At 43.0% G+C, this 16161-nt stretch overlaps 1 protein-coding gene across 2 annotated transcripts; it reads right to left on the reverse strand.

Annotated features, from left to right (window-relative positions):
- Positions 1 to 3243: 3243 nt before the first annotated feature.
- On the reverse strand, positions 3244 to 8778 carry onecut1 (one cut homeobox 1). 2 transcript variants are annotated; one of them, XM_028586636.1, is made up of 2 exons: positions 7716 to 8778; positions 3244 to 3533 (listed from the first exon to the last, which is right to left on the reverse strand). In XM_028586636.1, the coding sequence occupies exons 1-2, from the start codon at positions 8776 to 8778 to the stop codon at positions 3244 to 3246; spliced, it is 1353 nt and encodes a 450-aa protein (XP_028442437.1). The 2 variants fall into 2 exon arrangements, with proteins under 2 accessions (XP_028442437.1, XP_028442430.1); XM_028586629.1 differs by having other exon boundaries at positions 7701 to 8778.
- Positions 8779 to 16161: the final 7383 nt, after the last annotated feature.

A 16161-nucleotide genomic window follows, 5' to 3' on the forward strand; every position in this document is an offset into this window, starting at 1 on the left:
CCTGTAAAAGCAATAGTCTAGCATCATAATATTGGCATAACCCAATGTCTGATAAAAAATACGCTTCTCCCTCCATCCCTTAAGTTTCAAACATCAACCCTGAAACTTGTCCTCCGTGACTTGAAACAGAGCACTTCTGCCAAAAAAAAAACAACAACTTCAAAATAGATAATCATACAGCTTTTTGAAGTAACAATAACAGTTACCACACGAGTGGAGTTCTGCCTTACTCACAGATAGACGTCTCAATGCAGAACTCAAAGGAATTATTACTATGAGGTATTCAGAGACATTGGTAAAGACATGCACGGCCAGAGTGCTGAACCTTCCTACACACAGCAGAGAGACATGGAAGGTTAGGGGAAGGAGGGATGGAGGGGTAAAAGGGGGCAGGGGAGAGGAGAAAACAAAGACCTTTGGTTTAATCTTTAGAAGTGGACAAGAGAAATTCCTTTGGTATGTTTTCATTGCATGGTTGCACTGGCGAAAGCACCACGGTGTGATAAAAAAAAAAAAACTTTTCCTTGTTTCTTCAGTAGTGGCCCTTCTACAGGCTGAGGTATTCACAGAGTCAAAGGTGAGAGGTCAACAGCGGTATAACACTTTGGTTCAAGCAAGGCACTCGTCCTGGGAGTTTTAGAAAGATTGCAACACGTCTGCTTCTACTTTCAGGAACATGTCTGCCTATAGTTGAGTCAACAATTCTCCCCATGGCTATGTCAGCTTGTCTGCCTATTATCATGCAAAGACGTCTGACCTATTTGGTGGATCAATATTCTCAACCTATAGATACACACTAAGAGGGAGGCCCGAGTAGAAAAAAAGCTGCAAAAAAAAGACACTCCAGCGGGGTACTCCGTCACATTCACATAGGTTGTTTTGAAATGAATCATGTTATAATCATATTTTTTATACAGCCACAATGTCAGCTTTTGCATTTTGTACTTTAGTACTGCTACCAAGCAAAAAGAAAGACTGATCACATGGTTAGCAAGTCCTCTGTACCCCGCAGGCACCTACATGGCCGCTTGTGTGTATCTATGGCTAGATCAGCATATCTGCCTATAGCTACATCAGCATGACTATCTACGGCGCTGTAATCAGAGCACAGATGAAGCAAGAGCACACATAGCAGGGGTGCATGGGTTGAGTGCAGGTGGGAGGGGGAGAAAGGGGACAAGAAAGGAAGCGCGAGAGAGAGAGAGAGAGAGAGAGAGAGAGAGAGAGAGAGAGAGAGGTGAGGAGACGGGGGAAGGGGAGACATACAACATCTTTTAACACCACTCATAGAGGCCGTGCAATGAGAAAAAATCTTTGGTTATCTTTGGTATCATCAAAGTGATAGAAATCACGTATATGGAACTTGAGTGAGGTAGCATCTTTGGTTCACACTATAAAACACCAGCAGGTCTTGACACATTTTTGTTTCTTGTCTTCTTTTGGGGTTTTTTCTTTCAGAGGTGAAGAAGCAGCTCCCTCTCGCCTCTCCTTCAGCGCTTGTTCTGATGAATGTAGAGCTGCTAACCCTGGCCATGAGGAGGATGACGGCAAGGGGCCAGCTCAATATATTTAATGATAGGCTGCCCTGGGCCAGCTCTGTGTAGTGCTTTCCTCCTAGTGCTGAAATGCATAGCTTACCGGGAGAGCGGAGGCAGGAGGGGAGGGGTGGGGTTGGGTGCTCTGGGTATTGGCAACAGGCAGGGTGGGGTGCTTCTGAATTCAGGTGACGAGGTGACATTGCTGTGCGAGTGCCTGAAAGTGATTTGAACATTGATATCATCCCCTCCACCCAACATCTTTGATGAGGAGATAAAATCAAATATGCATGAAGCACACGGGGATGCTGATGCTTATTATTAGAGTGGTGACACAGTTTGTCCCCCCCAACAACAAAAAAAACACCCATCAGAGGCTGTCTGTCTCTCTCACTGTGTCATGGACATACAGCATGAGAGCCAGCTTTTGTTTTCACCTTTGCATAGAAAACACACGACTGAATGGATTAGTCTTTGTTTGCCAGCTGCTGGTATTTTGAACACATGAACTTGAGCGAGATCTGGAGGAATTATCTAAACAGAATTACAGGAAAGGATGTTTCTGTAATGATTCATCTTCACAATGAGCATTTGCAGGAACATTGTCCAGACTCTGTGAAGCTATAGGCCTAACTGGAACATTTAGTTTGATTCAAAATGCATCTATAAGGCAAATGTTAATAGTTAATTTTCAGGGTCGTGTCATATAATATTTCCACTTGCAAGGAACATGTGACACAAAATGTTGTATGGAACAAAAGCTGTGACATTCTCATCTTTGTGACGCCTAACTAACAGTCTGTCTCAGGAGGTAAGGGAGGAAATGAGGTACAAACAGTCTTAGGATTATCAGCTACAAAAAATACTCTTTGGTCAAATTACTTCATATCAGGTTCTGAAGTGGATTTATTTCTAAACTGCATGAGAGGCTTCAGGGTGTAGAAGGCTTCGGTTTCTCTTGTTTAAATTATTCAACGCTTCAGCATGTTGGAAGAAAGCACTACCATGTGGGTTGAGGGTTGGGGTTTTTGGTTTGGTTCAGGGTTGGGATATTTGGTTTTGGGTTAGCAGTCTACGCATGGGCATCTCCCCGTCTGTCTGGAATGCTTGATAGAAAGACAGAGCGCTGGACAGACAGACAGATAGTCAGACAGTCCACGGCCACCGTTTCAAACAAGGTTTCACAACAATCCAGTCGCTCCTGTAGGATTTTTTTGTCTTTAAAGTTGATTGGCCAATCCCACCGGAGCTCCACATTCTGGCTGTTTTTCAAGGGTGTGGACAGCTGCAGAACAGACTGCCAATAGGCTGATTAAACCTCCATTTAGGGACCCATCATTAAAACCAACCAATCAGATTAAAGATAAGGATGGTGAATGATAGATTGATATTGGGTGGGGAGGTGTGGGGTGTAGTAAAGCTAGAGACCAGTGACAGTGAGTGTGTGTGTGAAGGGGGGTAAAACTATAGTCTTTTTGCAGTATGTTACACGTAAATGTGTTGCTGAAACAAACATTTCAAAGCAGGTCAAACAAGAAGTCTTTGGTTTGTTTTTTCATCTTTGGATACTATAAATATCAATATAGTACAGGTTTAAGGGCAAAATGTTGCTTCAATGTCTTTTTAAGTTTCTCTTTGTTTCTCTTGAGTTTTAAAGCTTTTCCACCGAGGTTGAGTCAGTCCATGAGTTGGTCAAATCAGTCTTTCTTCAGGCTTTGGTGCAGGCGTTGGGGCCGGAGTTGGCTGGGTGACCGGAGCCATCGTCCACCCACTTATCTAGGCTCCGGCGACGTGCGTTCATAAAGAAGTTGCTGACCGTGGCCAGCTCGAGGCCCAGCTGCTGGGCGATGGTGATCTGTAGCTCTTTGGATGGACGCTTGTTCTCCTTGAAGATGGCGTGGAGCGTCCGCCGCTGCACATCTGTGAACACCAGCCGGGGCTTCTTAGACACACTCCCCCGCTCGCTTCTGCCGTGGTCCTGTTCCTTACGCTTACATGCTGTGGAGGATTCAGGAAAGAGACAGACAGAAGGAGAGAGTGGGTTTGTGAGAAAGGGCAGAATATACTTGATACTGCATGACAATCCTCTCTCCATCACACCTCAACCTTGGATTAAAAAAAAGCTCCTGAATAAATCCCTTGACTGACCCATGAATTATCTCAGTGGTTCTCCACCATACCAGCTTAACAGAGACATTTGTTTTCATCCTAACAGGGGATACACTGATATGACAATACCAATATCAGATATTTTCCAATCCATTTTTAACCCAAACTAACTTGAAATTAGATTGTTTAGATGAAGGCCCAAAACAGGTTAAGCTTTTGATGCTTGTATCAAGATTCATTTTTACTTTAAGACCTCAACATATGCCTATATTATATTGCTAATATAACAATTGTTTCAAGTAATGTCCTTGAAACAAACAAACAATCCACCAAAAATATCAGCGGTAAAAGTAGCCTAATTTTTAAATGATTGCAGTATTGTTTTTAAATTGTCATTGTGTCCTGAAGAACCAAATGGGAAACAAGCTTTTAATGTATTATGCATCTCTAAAACCCCATCAAAAATCGCAACAGCTGGTTTGAATGATGATGAATGGTCCTCCTCTCTGGTTTAACTTGTGTTCATTTGTAAAACCAGCTATAAATAAATGGATCAGACAGTTTTAGGTTTCACAGTACTCTAATATTCTGGTAGAAAAAGTGTTGTCAGAGTCATATTCGACTCAAAAATGAGTACAAAAGTTATAAGACCTTTTTTTCTGTGTAGGAGCACCCCTTAAAAGATTGTATCTGGTGCATGCGAAATAATAGCATGTTGTCAGGGAACCAGGTCTGGAGGAGAGCAGACAGACAGGAAGCCTGTCAGCCGGGGAACAACGGGTGCTGTCCGCGGTGCTGAAAACAACGGGGCGCTAGGCACTAGGCTGCAGCTGTTGACAAATGAGCTATACAGATTATCTAATATTGAAAAGAAGAACATGGGAATCCGTTTGACAGCAAATCAAACATTCCTTCAACTGATATCGTTGGTATTTCATTTCACTTTTTTTCTTTTGAAGCCCTGCAGCCATCCAAATTGAGATTCATCGGTGCGCAGAGACCAGGAGGGGGCAGACGTGGGCTGCTGGAGCAAGGCCCAACATGGACTCACTGGGGGAAATGAATGAATGGTAAATTCTAACCACAAAGCAGTTCCTAAACCAGTGCTGAACACATTTGCAAAATGCACCAGGTATATAAAAACATTTATTATAGAACACCTCAAATCGCAGTAATGGTACAAAAGAAACCGATTAAATAAACCAATTAAATACAGATTTTCGAACATGTATGGACGAATTGCCAAAATAATTATTTTAATTGTATCACTGCACTATAAAAACGACCAACAATTCAATATTACACTGGGCATTTGTAATAAAGTGGCTTATTACTTCGAGTTACTGGTTGTATAATAGTTTTGCTCTTTAGTTTTGATATCTAAGCAATGTTATTGTCTTCCAAATAATGCACGTGTAAGGTAAGCGCAAACAGTATACTTAAGCTTCATAAGAAAGAGAGATCAAAATAAACACGTCAGTCCAGTTGAAGCTGATTTTGCCTATCCCATTGTAACCTCAGTTTTAGAACACACACACACACACACACACACACACACACACACACACACACACACACACACACACACACACATTCAAGTGTGTGGTAAAGTACAGTGGCGCGACCTACCCACATGACCATAAACTGGAGTATAATTGTGAGTTTAAGTAGCCCGGTGTCTCCAGTGCTGGTAAATATTAACAGAGAGCCGGAGCTCCTCGTGTAAGGGCTGCTATAAATCAGCAGCAGTGAAGGCCACTCAGACAGCAGGAGCCAGCACAGAGCGGGCCGGCCCCGGCACAGGAGGCCCGGCCAGAGAGGTAGCCTTCCCAGGACCAGGGGGACATAACAGCGGCCTCGTTATCACACTAATCACACACACACACACACACACACACACACACACACACACACTGCTCCCGGCTAATCATTACAAACACACAGATAACTGCACACACTGGGCCTACAGACACGGTGTGACGATAGTCCTGAATTTCATAATCTCACATAGAGCCCGAGAGAACAACAAACAGACCTCTGTGCAGCAAATACTGCAAATATTCAACCCTCTAACTATTCTTACTTACAACACCAGATTGATCTCTAAGTTTTAATATCATGAATTCATGTCCTGTGCCAAATCTGCCTATTTACAAACCTATTCTATTCTATATTCTATTCTATTCAAGCAAAATCAGATGGGTAATTGAATACGTGGGAACGGGAGTGAAGGCTCTAGATTAATTTCAGAAGCCTAAAATCAATAAGTAGATATCACATCTATTTCAGATCACGATCACATATCTAGTTCACCTAGAAACGAACGGATCAATAAAAGAGTCGCTCAGCCAATTCTCTCGAAATTAATTTCGTTTTTAACTGTAAACGATTTCTTTTCTCCCTACCTTTTGTGTGTGTGTGTGTGTGTGGCGTTTTTCAACAAAAACCTACAGTTTTTTATTTTGGGTTTTTGCTCTAGAGAGGCTTTGCCATTTTTATTTATGTTTTTTTCTTATAAGAAGTTGAGATATACCGAGACAGGACGTGACATGCTCAAGGAAAGATAAAAAGGGAAAAATAATGAACAACTGAAGCAAGCCTGAAGCAGGCATTCAGTTTTCAGAACAGCCAGTATGAATTTCCTTCCTTTAAAAACATGAAAACCATAATAAATACTTATACAGATTTTCCGTTTCAATTTTAGGCTGATCACACTAATTATCAATGGTGATCAAATACAAAACCAGCTTTCAAAAGTTGAATGGACCTATTTTCCAATTTGCAAAAAATCAGTGATAAAATCTCATTTTCAACACACACACACACACACACACACACACACACACACACACACACACACACACACACACACACACACACACACACACACACACGAGCATGCACTCACACACGCACTTTCCATATGGCTGCAGCCTCACTTTTCAAAAAGCTTAAAGCTGAAATGTCCATTTGTAGGTCATTGATTAGTCATATAAACGTAAAAAAAAATCCATTGGGTTTCTGTGAACGCGCACAGGCGATTTGGGCCTCCATGCGCGCCCTAATTGACTTGTGCGTACCTCAGGGACAAATTAATACAGAGGTCTATCAGTTAATTAGAGAAACCTCAGTCAAGTCAGAGTTAGTTTACGAACAAAACATAAACGCATGTTCTCTCTATTCTACTTAACTGTATTGTATTCTGCAATGAAGGCCTATAATTCTAACAAAGTAACGGCAAAAAGCTTAACTTGACATTTAAATTTAGTTTACACTCTATAGAACACGTGCACACACACTTTTCTCTTTCTCTGTTTACAACAAGGGCAACACCAAAAAGGCTGATCAGTTGCATCTACACCAAAATAAACACATTCCTAACGATTTCTGGGCGAAGGATCAGCTTACGCACACAGTCCAGCGGTCGATATTTTGAGGTAAAATGACATGAGCACTTGTTTCACACAACCCAAAAAATCAGTGTAGAGACAGAAAAGGGATGCGTATTGATACCAGGCCACTCATGTTGGGAGCATCAGCTTGGTGAAGCACTTTTCAACTTTAGCGACTTCATTTTGTCTATTGTTTAACACACTATCCAACAGACCTCTCCTACCAATCCGGTGGCCTTATCTAAAGAAACCAGGGTCGTCGATTCACCAAACCCAGACGCATGGCCTAGTTTTGCTTGCATCTAAACCCATTTGACTTCCAGGATCTTTTATTAGCCTATAAAGGCCTTAATTTCTGGAGACAAGTGGAGACATGATGTTATAGCTATATGTTATTTTGATAAAGAACTATCAGCCTAGAGGAACGTTTGTCCTGAATGCTACCCTCATGGGATTTTACATGACACTTAGATTGCTGGAAAATGTTTAGTTTTCTCTCTCTATAATGAAAACTCAGCTTTTGTCCCCAGCCCACTTCACCCACTGCTTAATATAAGGCAGCATTCGGGTCTAATTGTCCCCTGTGCTGAATTAACGCCCCTGTTTGAGCGTCTGTTTCTCTCAGCAACACATTCAAAAGATGAAAAGTAAAAGGGTGCTTTACCGAGGCTTCGCTCACCTGCGAGCCTGAGCGCACTCATGCGTTGGAACTCAGGCTCCTGCAGCCATTTCCACATGCGGCGGAAGGTCTCTCTACCGGACTTGAGCTTGGACCAGGGTTTGGGGTTTCTCAGCAGGTCGGACAGGGTCCCCTGGGACCTGCACAGGACCCGCTGGGCAAAGATGGCCTGAGGGATGCTGTAGCGCTTCAGCTCCGTGGTGATCCTTTGCGCCACCTCTTTGGTATTCACCTCCTCCATCTGGCCCCCAGAAACACCACCCTCTCCCCCTTGCTGCCCGGGCCCGGAGGCCTGCTCCCGGCTGTTCCCTAGCCCCTGGCCGTGCCCCTGCGCGCCAAGGTGTGCGTGCGGGTGGTGGTGGAGGCCGTTGATTTGTACCATGCCCGCTGAGGAGCTCATGTGCTGCTCCGTGTGTCTACCGAGCATGGCCGGGTGGTGAGCCTCAAACCCGCTGGGGGTGAGCATCTTCTCACCAGGCATGGCGGCACCGGGGTGAGCGTAGGGAGGGATGCCGGCCTGGGACGTGTGTATGCTGGCCAGACCGGAACCAGACAACGGGGAGAGGCTCTGGCCCATGCAGGGATCTTTGTGATGATATGCGGGATACAGACTGTTCATAGGCGCCAGACTCCGGTCCTCTCGCATTAACGTGAAGCTGCCGCTGACATTTCCGGGGATCCTCTGGTGGGGATGATGGTGAGGATGATGGGGATGGTGGTGGTGGTGGTGGTGGTGGTGATGATGGGGAGGAAACTTGTCGGACACGGTGGAGATGGGGGGTAAGGGCTGCAGGGGGGTTAGGGTGGTGTAAGTGCTGCTTGCACTCATGCCTGGGGGGGCTTCACACATGCTGATGGCTGGATGCAGGTGTCCGTGGTGTCCGTGGTGATAGTCTCCGCTGTCTAGGAGGGTTGCCATGCCCATAGCGCGGTGGCTTAGACCCCGGGGGCTCGGACGGGCATGCGGACTGTGGCCACTCAGCAGCTCCCCGTGACCGGCCACGGACTCATGGCTCACTCCGTGCATGTCGCCAATATTCTCCATCGACAGCTGTGCGTTCATGATCCGGGCAGCGCTCTGGACAAACCATCTATCTGATTTACCGCAGTTAGCTGGCGTCCAGAAGTCCTCACGTCCAGTAAAGTTCAATTTTCTTTTGTTGCTTTTTTTTTTCTTCTTCTTGCAGCAGCCTCCTCTGCTCTCTTGTCCTTATATTCACAAATATTCTCCTACCTCTGACGCTGTTTTGCAGAATGAAAACTCCTTCTCCGAATCCTTTTTTTCCCTTGATATTTTTGTTGTTTTTTTTAAATTATTATTTTATTTTTAATTCCCTTTTATAATTCAAGCCCCCCCACCGCCAACCAGCTGTCCTTGCGCTCCGGTCGGGTGCCGCGCCATCTCTATAGTTGTGTGTCTCCAGCCCCTCTTCCACCGCAGCACAGATCACTCTTTACACATGCGCATTGTGGACACCCATCTCCTCCCATACTCTCTCTCTCTCTCTCTCTCTCTCTCTCTCTCTCTCTTTCTCACATGGGGCGCACGCTCTTACTGGGTGAGCTAGAGGCCGCCCCCTCTCAAACACACTCGTACACACACTGCCCCATTGCTCTGACGTCAGCTACCTTTTAAGGAAGGGAGGTATCAAACCACCTGCTAAGGCTATTCTCCCCAATAACCCATATCCAGCATTTACTGAAATGTTAAAAAATGCAAATAGACGGATCTCTAATAAAATCTTCAAAGAATCGACCCATGGGAATTGACTGGATGCAGCACCTAATGTGTGATTGCCAATTGTTATTTAGAACATGTTTAATTTATTAGGGCTATAATGAGGCTTTATCTTCAGTCCTCCTTAAATTATTAAGTGCAAATGAAGTAAACTTCCGGGTTCATTTGGAGTTGATTTTTAACTAGTGAGGTCTGGGTTTCAAAAGCTCCAAACCTCTAGTGAAAACACACTTCATTTTTCTCAAGAAAACAGAAATAAAGCTTCAAAAATTATGTTTGATTATATTGATATGATGAATTATTTTAATTAGCAGCCGAAGGCTGCCAACACAGTTATATCCTATGTATGAGTCCACATCACATAGCCTAGATCCATTCTTTCAGGCTACTTCAGCTGCACCACCCCACCCCCACACCCCTGCCAAATATGTGGCGGTTTAACCAAACGAAGAAGACTGTAGTACCTTCTCTTTTGATGGAAAAAAAAATGAGCAGATGTGTCTATTGTTCAACCATTAGGCTTAACGAACCAAGCCCAGCAGTATGTGTGTACGCGTGTGTGTGTGTGTGTGTGTGTGTGTGTGTGTGCGTGCGTGCGTGCGCGCACGCTTGTCCTATTTGGAGATGGACATATGCACATTCAATTTAACTTTGAGAACCATTTAAGTACAACACTTGCCTGTATACACAGTGACTTTACAAATAAAACACCGACATGTTATTTAATGAAATAAGAGAACATTTATTTTTGTCGACAGACAACTTCCAAATAATACAAATTCACACAAACACTCACAGACGCGCTCTCTAGAAAAGGCCATGGAGGAAATGACATGCTGACACATAACATGACTGTTATCCCCGAGTTGTTGTAGTGCACGATGCACGAGTGTCAAACTCCCCAAACATGCAGCCTGATAAAAGCCGGCCCCCTGCGTCCATGTCAGGGACCGTTTAGCCTAATAGAGCGGTAGCGCAGGGCGTCCTCGGCCGGCCGAGGTGACAGCTTGCAGCGGTCAGTGTCCTGCTGGACCCCCCGCTGAATGAGGGACATGTCAAAGGTGACGCTTCAAGACTCCCAAAGCCAACATCTGCGGGGGGACAGATTAACCTTTCAGACTTTTCCCTGTCCTAGACCTGCTAGGGGCCCCGCATCTGCCAGGGTCCCCACAATAGACCCAGCCCTCGGTTGAACGAGTTAAATAAAAGAAAAAGAAAGAAAAGAGAAGAAGTTAAACTGTCTCTGATGTGAAGTCAATGTCAACGGCGTGTGTGTGACGTGTGTCGAGACAAAAGGACACTAATTCCTCGAAGTGTGGCTGTCCAACCGTGTAGCCCTGTGGACATAATAGACTTTAGAGGCAGGCAACAGCGAAACAAAAACACTGGGAATATTGCATATTCATTTTAAATCAGGTAGTCTATCAAGCTCCTATATCTGCACTTTAATTCGATTTGAATTTAATCCGATTTTTATATTCCATACAGTTTGACCTTATTCTATACAGTCAAATGACTCTTTCTAATTATTGGGCCTATTTTATTTTTCAAGTGTAGGACAATTTATTCTGTTTTTATTTCGCTGCACATCCGCACAGAGACAGTTACAAGATGTAGAAAGACAGAAAGTCCAAGGTTTGGCCTTAAATGGCAGCAAACCTCATCTACACATTCTCTTTGGGATCGATAGGCTCCTGCCATGTCTGCACGACCTGAGCTGTGTGTTTATGTGTGTTGGCTCTCTATGGCCATTGTGCCGAGATATACCTGGCCTTACGAGCCGGTGACATTTGCTTTGCAGAGAATATAAGGGACATGGTTTTCTGAGCACTTCTGAAAGAAGATATATTTCAAGCGAGATTAAATTCAATTAGTAAAAAAGGAAGCAGAGGCACGGACCAACAAGTAGCCTAGTGGCTTACAGATCCATACATGTGCGGATGTGGATATGCAGACGAGTTTGGGAAAAATAGATAGAAGAAAAGGCTGTGCCAGAGCAAAGGGAGGCCAGGCAATGGGCACCTGAAGGCACTGTGTCAATTACTTACAGGTCTCACACTGATTACTAATCAGGGGCATCGTTCCCGTGAAGCCCACAGCAGCATTTCCGAGCAGAAACAATATAATGCCTCGCAGAGAGGACCGTGGATCAATATTTCGACAGCTCTGCAAAGTGACACAGCGTTGCAAGCGTTATAAATGTTCAAATGACAATTACAGCTTGTTTGGAAATAAGGCACTGCTAAATGGCATCTGGTGAAACTAAACTTTTATAAATGAGGCTACTTGCGTTTGGCCTATATGGTCATTTATGGCGGATGAACCAATATGATACGAGGGCGCATGCATAGAGAAACTGAATTAGCCTTTTGAAAAATAAATCACATTGCTGTTGTTTCGTCGTTTTCAACCCATACATTCGTTTATTGCTTCACCTTTTAAACAAATCTATTTTTATGATTTTTTTTTTTACCCCGCTCAAATCCTCCCCCCAAATCAAGAATGTTAGTGGAAAATACTAATATGTTAAATGTTCAAATATTTAAGGCTATGCTTCTCTGCGCTCTTTTCTAAGAATGTGCATTGCAGTGTTTGTGGCTGGCCTTTACAGCATATTTAAAGTATAGGCCTTGAAAACACACCACACCGCGCCAATCAATACTGAATAACATTATAATTCATGGAGGAACACAGGCTACGGCCTTTGATTTGTTAGAATAAACAAACCTGAAAATATACGTTTTTTTTTAATACATAAGCCTCTGTGGCATTTTTGGCGTTTATATGTGTTATACATTGTTATTTAATGTTAGGCGATTATTTAATTTAAATTAGCAACCGAGTCATATCTTAAAGAAAAACTCATTACACACGTATTCAAATTAAATGAGTATTCTTATCATTAGTACTATTATGTATTTTACTTTGTTCTGAGGCTGAAACAGTAGACTAAAAAATAAGCAACATAAATAAAAAAAAATAAAAATGATCATCTCGTCCTCACTGACAACCAGTTAACAGGCGGCAAGCCAAGATCACATTAAGAGCTAAAGAAGGATCATGTTCTCTCTAAACATTTAAGTGGAACTGATTTAGGTTTTCAAGTGAAAACATGTGAGTAACGTGACCAAACAGTAACCAGTAACAAATAAACCTCAGAGTTATAATAATAAAACCACTTAAATGATCTCCCTCTTGATTAAGGAATTTCCTTCTTTTTCTTTTCTTTTTTTTTTTTTGTTGATGTTTTCCTAATTAATATAAATGCCATCATGGCCGAGCAGCAGATGCCGGACCTGCTGCCTTGCTCAGGGGTAAATCAACTGCCTCTTCCCTCGCGTTATTCCGCGTCACTTGCTCTGATTCGTGCGCTCATGTGAAATTAATAAGGCATCACTTTACATTAAGGTGTCCATATGCCGCCCAATTACTCCCTGTAACTTTAGTGAGACTCCAATTATGACAACAAAACCGTGTTAACGATAGCCAAACCAGCCCCACCGTGATGCTCTAAATACGCACTTCAAATATGACTTCTTACTCAAACAGACGGTAGACTTGTAAACATCAATAATCAGTTTGCAGAAATTAAAAAAGCGTCTTCCAAATTTCTCGTGAGATTGCTAGAAATGTAGTTTGATGCTTTATTTTGAAATGTAGGCTATACAATCTAATAATAATAAGTCTCAGTTCTATGTATTTTTTTTATTTTTATTTTTTTACCGTTTTAGCAAAATAAATGATCATGGTTACGATAAAAGTAACTTGCCTTTGGAAAATATATGACATTTTGTGAATTTACAAGAATAATTGGCTCTGGCTAAATAAATCACTACTATGGCAACTGACGAAAGAACAATTTCCACACAATGTTCTCTAAGATGTGGGCTACATATTTCTTTAAAGGAATACAAACTGCGAGTCATTACCTCCCTGAATATGTCCTTATTTAGAAAGCACTATCCTCTCGAATGATAATTAGGGTTTCTTTTTTTTTCCAGCATTGTGTCAAATTATATGAACATTTCTTCCATCTTACAACGACGAGAGGGTGGGGCTGGTTTCTAGTAAAAGGCTTGACAACAGGTTTTCCCAGAGCATCTCTGTCTTTGCATCTAAATGGACAACCTGCTCATCTCTCAAGAGAAACTTTACTGTTTCAGATAAATGCTTTTACAATGAGATAATTTAGTATTTTACATAACAGCTAAATCTGAGACTATAAGTGTATATGCGCGCGCGTGCATGTACAGCTATATTTGATCATGTAGTTGATTAATCACCTGTTATCAGCTGTAATTTCGCTGTTCTTGCTTACGGGCAACTGTAAGTGAATATGCCCGCATTTATAATACCACAAATGGACTCTACAGATACACAGAGCTGCATTATGCAGATACTCAATCAATAATTCTTTCTAATATTGCCCACTGTTGACTTGACACTGCATCATTATAACAGTATTTAATGAAGCCGAATCTGTAATTAATGAATCTTTCCTCCAGAAACAACTTTGGCCACGAACTGATGCCAGTATGGAGATATTACAGGTTGACGTGTATCGCAGCTCTGCTCTAAGTGTGTGTGCAGATACGTCAGCGTGCAGAGAAACTGTGCGTCAGACTTGGACTGCACTCTCTTGTCCACGTCTCTTCTCAACAGGGTGCCACGGTGCAAAATGTCTGCATTCAAACTCATCTTCTTCTGCGCCACACATAAAACAAACACACACACACACACACACACACACACACACACACACACACACACACACACACACACACACACACACACACACACACACACACACACACACACACACACACACACACACACACACTGTAGTCCCCGAATTTACCGCAGGATTCCATTCTGTCATGCGCCTCCCAGCTCACTCCCATACAGCAGCGCACAGAACGTCAGAGGTTGAACATCAATGTACATAAACTCTTTAGCTTCAACATACGAGTTGCAAAAACCAGAGGATGCGCTCGCATTTGCGCGTCTGCTTCGTGTGTGTGTTTTCCCGTCCCACCCTCTCCCTCGTCCTCCTCCACTGGTTCCTCCGGCTTATTCCAGCTTGTCTCCAGAGCTGCCAGAGTCCCATAACCTGACCAAGGTAAACATCCTTAGCCGCTGCATGCGTCTCCGTTTCCAATCGCAAATTATCCGTCCCGCAAAAAACCTCCGTTTTCCTGCTCCGATGCCGTGCTTCTCTCCGTGCTTTTCTCGAGGCAGGCGCATTTGAATAGCTGGCCGGTGTTGTTATGGATCCGTGCGCAACTGAAAGAGAATCAGTATGCAAATTGTTTCAGTATCAATCGAAAGGTTCGATCCGCCTGAGCGTCAGCCCCTTTGGCACGAGAGGCTCCTTTTGCTGCATAAATGTTTATAATGACCATGTATTAGCACACACACAGAGCGAGGAGAGAATATACTGGACTGTTATTGAGATGTAGCCTAACAAAAATATTATTTTTCTTTATAAAATGTAAATTTAGGGATGTGGAGGCATTTAGATCAATGACTCAGAGTCAGACCTGAGCTTTTTTATTTGTGAAATAAACCCACACACACAATTACATAGTATATCGTATGGGTAGCAATGAACTATTTATATGCCACAATAAATATTTAATCCGTGTTTGTCTGTAATTGAGGTTATGTATGTATGTGTATAAGTATAATTACCCCTTTGAATTTTGCACAAAAACTGAAGACTAAAATCACATTTTTCATTTTAACTTTACAGATTTTACAGACACAAAACAGGGGTCACCACTGGAAATGAGTCATTGGATACTGAGTAATGGGAAATGACCAATGTTTTATGCAGTCATATGATTTGATGCACAGTGTAGGCTGTCACATTTTCAAGCATGGTTCTTTCTGTTTGTCATATTCTGATAGGCATTCAAAAGCACCAGTGTAACGGTGCTACTGATAAACACACTGCAGAAAAGAAGCACATTAGTGAGGATGGATAGACAGAGGAAATGAAAAAGAAGGTAAAATAAGTGATGGGGTGATATATTTGCAAGCAGTAGGGAGAAGTGTAGCAGGAAGAAAAGGACGAAACACATAGAAAGTGGAGTACAGTTGAAGACCGGAGTGGATCGGAGGGTTTAGGCAATCAAGAGCAGGACATTGAAGATGAAGGAAAAGAGAGGAAGGGCAGCAAGAGGTGAAAGAAAAGGCTTCGGCAAGGGCAGGGAGAGGAGAGTATGGTCAGTAGGAGATAAAGCATGGAGTCCGTTATCCATCTGTTCCAGGGTTAGAGTTTGACCAGCTGAGGGGGTCAGGGGTGAAGGGTCGGCGACCCCTTGGCCCGAGGGCTCCATGGTCAGTGCGCTGGCAGGTACACACTGGGGACAGGATTATAAGGTAAACAAAAAAGGTGGATGCTTTCCTTCTAAGGTCCTTGTTTTGCACAGATAGACTATTCAGCTCACGTAAAGATGTACTGACTTTTATTCTTTTTAATTCATTCTGAAATGGCTGGATTTGCATTTTGATTGGTTGGTTCACACCATTTCAAAATGGTTTGCTGCAGTCCAAAGCTTATTTTTAAAAGTATTTTTGATACAGGCATTGCTCAATATTTCCAATGTTGTTGACAAACAACGTCACCACAAGTTTCATTAAGTGGCTGTTCTGGAGCTTTTGATCTTTTCACATGGCCTTCGTTAGCAGATGGAGATGTTATGC

This window comes from Perca flavescens, chromosome 1 (genome assembly GCF_004354835.1).
Source record: "Perca flavescens isolate YP-PL-M2 chromosome 1, PFLA_1.0, whole genome shotgun sequence".
Lineage (NCBI taxonomy): Eukaryota > Metazoa > Chordata > Actinopteri > Perciformes > Percidae > Perca > Perca flavescens.